This window comes from Fopius arisanus, unplaced genomic scaffold (genome assembly GCF_000806365.1).
Source record: "Fopius arisanus strain USDA-PBARC FA_bdor unplaced genomic scaffold, ASM80636v1 scaffold00143, whole genome shotgun sequence".
NCBI lineage: Eukaryota > Metazoa > Arthropoda > Insecta > Hymenoptera > Braconidae > Fopius > Fopius arisanus.
This window is the reverse complement of record NW_011887882.1, coordinates 110735-116734: the sequence shown is the minus strand read 5'-3', so window position 1 is coordinate 116734 and position 6000 is coordinate 110735. Positions and strand designations below refer to the sequence as shown.

The following is a 6000-nucleotide window of genomic DNA, read 5'->3' as shown; positions in this document are numbered from 1 at the left end:
GTATCAGGGGAACATGACAATCGAGTAGGTATTCAGTTTTTAAACAATAATTCGATTGATTTGCCATTAACAAAAAAAAATTGGAATTATTATGAAAAAAAAAAAATTGAATGATGCCGGAATCGAACCCGGGCCGTTGGCGTGGTAGGCAAGCACGTTACCGCTAGGATAACGCGCTATTACAATAACAAAATTTCATTTGTAGTATATATATTGAAAAACTTTCGTTTTTAAAAATGTCAAATTGTTCAATTTTATTGCATATCTTCTCGATTATCAAATATTCAGTTTTTAAACAATATTTCGATTTATTTAAATAAAAAAAAAATGAATGATGCCGGGATTCATTAGGGGTATATATTTTGGAAAGGTATTTTTTAAAAAAATTCAAATTTGTCAATTTCACTGAATATGATCTCGATTTTCAAAAATTCAGTTTTTAAACGATCTTTCGATTGATTAGCCATTTAAAAAATATAAAAATGGAATTATTTAAAAAAAAAAAATGAATGACGGCGGGATCAAACCCTGGCCGTCGGTGTGGTAGGCAAGCACGTTACCGATAAATTCATTAGTGGTATATCTTCAACATATTGAATAATTTTTTCCATTGAAATTCCACAAGATGTGGTTTCCCCCTTCCGTACGTTCTACAGTCGGCTAAATTTCAGTTAAACAAATGAAAAACAAAAAGCATTCGTACAGCAGAAAATAAAATTCACCCCGTCGACTTGATGGACACCCCAGCATTGCAATAAAAACTTGGTTAATAAAAAAAAAAACACCCCAGCATTGCGTGTGGTGCCCTCCCTCTCTTGGGGTGCAGTACTACGATGCCACGGGGGTCATTCAAACCCCCAGAAGTGAGCCTCTACTTTAGTCAACCGTCTTTGGATCGGAACGCATCGGAGCCTCTCCGAGCCGAGACGGGATCGCATTGTCGTCCTTTTCTCATTTTTTTCTCATTCCAATTTTATATCTCCCCCACAATACTATTACTCATCAATCCGAGAAACACATGTGCTCAGCATTTCTCGGAGTTGCAGACGTGGGTGCCAATTAGCCAATAAAAAACCCGGAGAGAAACGCCAATTGCGAAATTATCGAATAATGTAAACTAGTGAAATACCAAAGCGTCGAAAGGACATTCTCTCGGTGTTTACAGAGGTATTACTTTTCATGAGGGCTCGTTCAAAGCAGCTGCTGTCCCAGTGAAAATTCCTAGTCAGGTAAGTGTAATTATTTGATACATTAAAAATTAATTATCCATAAATTCTACGTTAATTGACGCCTGCAGTAAATCAATTGTTCCATTCAGTAATGTAAACAATTGATTATTCGACACCATTTTTTTTTGTCTTAAAATAGTTCAACTGACCAGAATAATGTGAAAGATTGGGCGTCTAGTCGACAATTTTTTTTTCTGAATATAAGAGCGATTTTTTTTCATCATTCTAGGAGGAATAACAATTGAATAATCAATTAATTGTCTAGTGGAGCGTAAACAATGGTGAATCTAGAAGTTTCCAAGGGGATTGAGAGCAAGTGAGTGGTCTTTTCATAAATACATCATCATTGTTTTTTTGCAAGTGAATTGTTCTCTGCGGAATTCACAAAAGAATTTTTTTCAATAGAATGACAGGTGCAGGAGTGATACCATCGGTGGCCGGTGGCACAGCAACGTTACCAATAGCCTCAGTTCCTTTACCTGGTGAAATAAAAAAGAGTTGGTTGAGACGTGTTGCACCATGTCTGGCATTTCTTGCAGCATTTTCCACGGCGATGGCTTTACTGCTGATTTGGAGTGAAGCAGCTGCACAGAGGTAATTTTCCTGGACATCTTAGAAGGCCCATGCCGTTTACTCATGCCAATTTCCCTTGTCATCCCGCAGGAGGCAAGCATTCGACGCAAACATGACAAGGGATTATGTTTTTGGGGTCTCAATGGACAATCCTCAGTTGGTAGCTTACATCCGTGAGATGCATTTCAAGAAGCCATCGAACCTAGAACTTCACAACATAACCGAAACTCCCGAGGAGAAGTTCTTGGTGAATTTTTTCAAGAGCAAACGTGATGGAGTTTACCTCGAATACATTAATCATGCTGGTGCCATCTCCACGAGCTCTTGGCTGGAGGCTTATTATGGCTGGCGTGGATTGCTGGTCCTCACTGATTTCAGATCGTTCTTTGAAGCGTGCAAGAGCTACCGTAATCCAAGGACACGTGCTCTCCATGCTTGTTTGAGCACCGACAAAGATACCAAAGAGGTAAAAATATCATCTCCGCTGTTTCCCTTGTTTTTTATAATTTTTTTTCCCCTCTGATGTGAGACAAAATTTATCCAACAGATTACGTATCATCAAGAGTCAGAGGTGCGAGTTACCAAGCTGAGCGAAGGTCCAAATAGTTTGATATTCTCTGACGAGGGTCTTCCAACGATGAGGCTCAAGTGCTTCCCACTTTACAGTGTCCTCCTTGCTTACAATCAAACAGCCATTGATTACTTTAATCTCGATAGCATTGACTCGTCTGACAGTCAGGTAATATTATATTTTAATTAATTATCAAGGGAGAATTAATAGAATTAAATAGAATTGAGTTGTTATGGGAATTTATTGCAGGTGCTAGATACCATTCCCTGGGACGTTATTAGAATATCAGTCCTCTCGATTCGTACAAGTAATCATCAAAGTGAGGCCGATGTGAGATCTCTCATCGATAAATTATCAGCCAGGCGATATAAGCTCGTTAACACGACTGACACTGGTAAACTCATATTTACATACTCGAGATTACTAAAAATCTAGAAATTATCAGAAAATAATTATAATTGAAGATGATTGCCAGTGTAGGTACTAGTAAAATATTGAAAAAATCGTGTCAACCCATCGAATCTCCCAATCTATTATCCATATTTTCTTTTTATCATTAAAAAAAAAATCATCGTAGGGATTTATTTTATACGATGAACCGAATCGTGTGTCAGCTGTAGTTTAATTTGTTTTATTGGACCACTGCCAATGCATTTTTAGTCCATTTCCATGTCAATGTGTTTTCTACAATTATTTAAGTCATCTTTGTCTTTTTTCTACCATTTATTTTCATGCGTAATAACATCATGAGAGGTGCGCAAGTATTACCATTAGAATGATCATGTTTTTCATATCGAGGATGTAAAGGCCTTATTAGCAATTAAGATTGATTTAAGGTGTAATTCCCAGAGAGGAAACAGAAGGTATTGAAAAGACTTAATTTTTATTTCCAATGGGAAATCATTTACTCCTGGTGGTTTATCCTCTGTTCGGATTATTTTCTCTTTTATAAGACACAAATAAAAAATTCCTGAAATCAAATGATTGTCCATTGATTCCAATGACGAGAGAGTGATGCGGAAGTTAAACGTGAGCAATGATAAAGTTTACGAAGTAGAGTGCGCCTTACACTTTTCCGGACTTTTTCCATTGACTTTATCGTTCACTGGCAGAGATAAGACTGAGGCCCTACGTTGAACCTCTTCGCCTCTTTACCCCGGCCAAATACACATTTAACACAGAATAAATGAGTCAAAAAAAATGACATGTTTAAAAGCACTTTAAAGTTAACTTTATCAATCCATTGCACTGGTGTCGATTTATTTACTTTCGCATTTACTTCATAAATCAATGTACGATTTTTCTCTGGATTCTCCATCGACCAAGATAACTGATCGATGATAGTAAAGAAAAGATAGTACTAGCCGAGTAACCGTGACGGGCGGATCTTCCAATTTTCCTCGTGATTTTGGGAGTGGAAAATTTTGATAGGGCGTCGGTGCGCTGGCCGCGACTCGACGCTTTCTTCAATTATCTGTGAGATTCTTCATAAGATCGTTAAGCTTCAACAGAGGAGAGGTACAAATTTTTTATATTGAGATGGAAACATCGGGGATGATGAACGACGGTAATACGAGGTCGGGGAGAAAACAGGAGATCGGTCAAATGTGGCAGTACCTTGCGGCATGTTCAGGTGAGTATTTGTGATTTATTCAAGTCAGCAGGTGTTTAATAATGAAAGTTATGTTCAGCGAGCTGCCTGGCAGTTGGAGTTGGCACAGCCTTGGCCTGGACATCCCCGATCCTTCCCAAGCTGAACCAAAACTCATTCCTCCCGGTGTCCGAGGACGAAGGCTCCTGGGTGAGTTCTCTCCTAGCTCTGGGAGCAATCGCAGGGGCACTCCCTGCCGGAGCCCTTGCCAACATACTGGGCCGGAAGAAAGCTCTGCTCTGTCTCTCGGGTCCATTCCTCGTTTCCTGGCTCATGATTGTACTTGCCAGGAGCGTTTGGCTGCTTTGCGTGGCTCGATTCATCGTTGGAATCGGTGTCGGGGCTGCCTGTGTCCAGGTCCCCTCGTACATCGCAGAGATAGCCACACCCTCAACCAGAGGAACACTTGGAGCCATGTTCCAACTGTTTCTCGGGGGAGGAATTCTTATGGCCTTTGTCCTGGGGGCTGTCACGTCGTACACTGTTTTTGCTATTCTCTGCGCCCTGGTAGAAGTTGTTTTCATTGGGAGCTTTGTGTTCATGCCTGAATCACCTTCTTGGCTCGTTGTAAGTTGCAAGAGTTTTTCTCATCTTCAAAATTTCATGACTGATTTTGTTATTATGCGAAGGGACAAGGTAGAAAGCCAGAGGCCACAAACGCCCTGAAGACCCTCCGCGGGTCTATGTACGACCCCAGCGATGAACTCGCTGAGATGCAGCGAGAAGCTGAGGAAAATGCCTCAAGAAAAAGCTCAGTGTTTGATTTAATTCGAACGAGGGGCTCTCGAAGAGCTGTTCTAGCCTGCTTCGGTGTTATGAGTTTCCAACAATTATCTGGTATCAATGCCGTTATTTTCTACACTGTAACAATTTTTGAGGCTGCTGGAAGCAGCATGAGCTCGGACGTTGCTGCCATCGTCGTGGCACTTGTACAGGTACGTGAATTGAGAATGAAGAGTAAATATAAATTTTATTGAATGTTTCAATATTTTTCAAAATATTAGTTCGTGATGTCAGGGGTGGCAGCCGTAATAGTGGACCGGGCCGGGAGAAAACCACTGCTAATTTTGTCCTCGAGCCTGATGGGCATAAGTTTGATAGCTCTTGGAATTTACTTTAAAGTGAAAGATTCAGGAAGCGATGTCTCCAGTTTAGGATGGCTTCCCCTAACCTCTTTAACTCTCTTCATGATCGCATTTTCCGTAGGGTAAGTCCCTTGATTCTTGATAATCAAATGGAAATCCAATAATAAATATAATTGCAGACTGGGACCAATCGCCTGGATGTTGATGCCAGAGCTGTTTACGATTGAAACAAAAGCTGTGGCCTCAAGTCTGGCAGTAATGCTCAACTGGTTCCTCGTCTTTCTAGTAACTAAAACATTCCCAGCGATGAAGGATCGTCTGGGTTCAGCAATGACCTTCTGGATATTCGCTGGTATCATGATCTTTGCTTCGGTCTTTGAGTACCTATTCGTCCCTGAGACAAAAGGAAAAACACTTCAGGAAATTCAAAGTGAACTTAACGGTCGTCGAGCTATAACTCCATAATTATTTATTTAAACCACGTTATCCGTAATTTCGCTGCTGCCCGTACCGTTAATTTTTTTAATTGATCACTTGTCATTGAAATGTTTCCATTAGTTGCCGGTACAAATATGGAAAAAAAAAGAACAAAATTGTGAACGAACCGAGGATGCAGTACAATTCCTTGATGATTAGACTGATTACATATCTCAAGAGGACTGACAGTTTCTCGTGATTTTTTATCGATTACCTATCAATTGATAGTGAAAGACAAGTATTAGCGACGAAGTAATCACGACATATTGAAGCAGCACTGCTTCATTCTTCCGAATTGATAAGAAACATTCCCTGAAAAAATTTACACGACACTATCAATCGTGTTTTGCTATTACTGTCTCTACGATACATTAATTGAGAAATAAATATGACGTGTAGAATTACTTGGAATAA

The 6000-nt window shown here is 39.9% G+C and overlaps 2 protein-coding genes across 3 annotated transcripts; both read left to right on the top strand.

Moving 5' to 3' along the window:
• The first annotated feature begins 895 nt into the window (after nt 1-895).
• On the top strand, nt 896-3109 carry LOC105272133 (protein Star-like). Of its 2 annotated transcripts, none has more exons than XM_011314056.1 (6): nt 896-1229; nt 1495-1545; nt 1635-1823; nt 1893-2268; nt 2350-2541; nt 2623-3109. In XM_011314056.1, exons 2-6 carry the CDS (start codon nt 1508-1510, stop codon nt 2806-2808), a joined length of 981 nt encoding a protein of 326 aa, XP_011312358.1. In that variant the 5' UTR covers nt 896-1229; nt 1495-1507; the 3' UTR covers nt 2809-3109. The 2 variants fall into 2 exon arrangements, with proteins under 2 accessions (XP_011312358.1, XP_011312357.1); XM_011314055.1 differs by having other exon boundaries at nt 1459-1545.
• A 327-nt stretch (nt 3110-3436) lies between these two features.
• Nucleotides 3437-5813, top strand: LOC105272132 (facilitated trehalose transporter Tret1-like). The gene is made up of 5 exons (XM_011314054.1): nt 3437-4006; nt 4065-4591; nt 4654-4959; nt 5029-5231; nt 5289-5813. The coding sequence occupies exons 1-5, from the start codon at nt 3913-3915 to the stop codon at nt 5572-5574; spliced, it is 1416 nt and encodes a 471-aa protein (XP_011312356.1). The 5' UTR covers nt 3437-3912; the 3' UTR covers nt 5575-5813.
• The last annotated feature ends 187 nt before the right edge of the window (nt 5814-6000 follow it).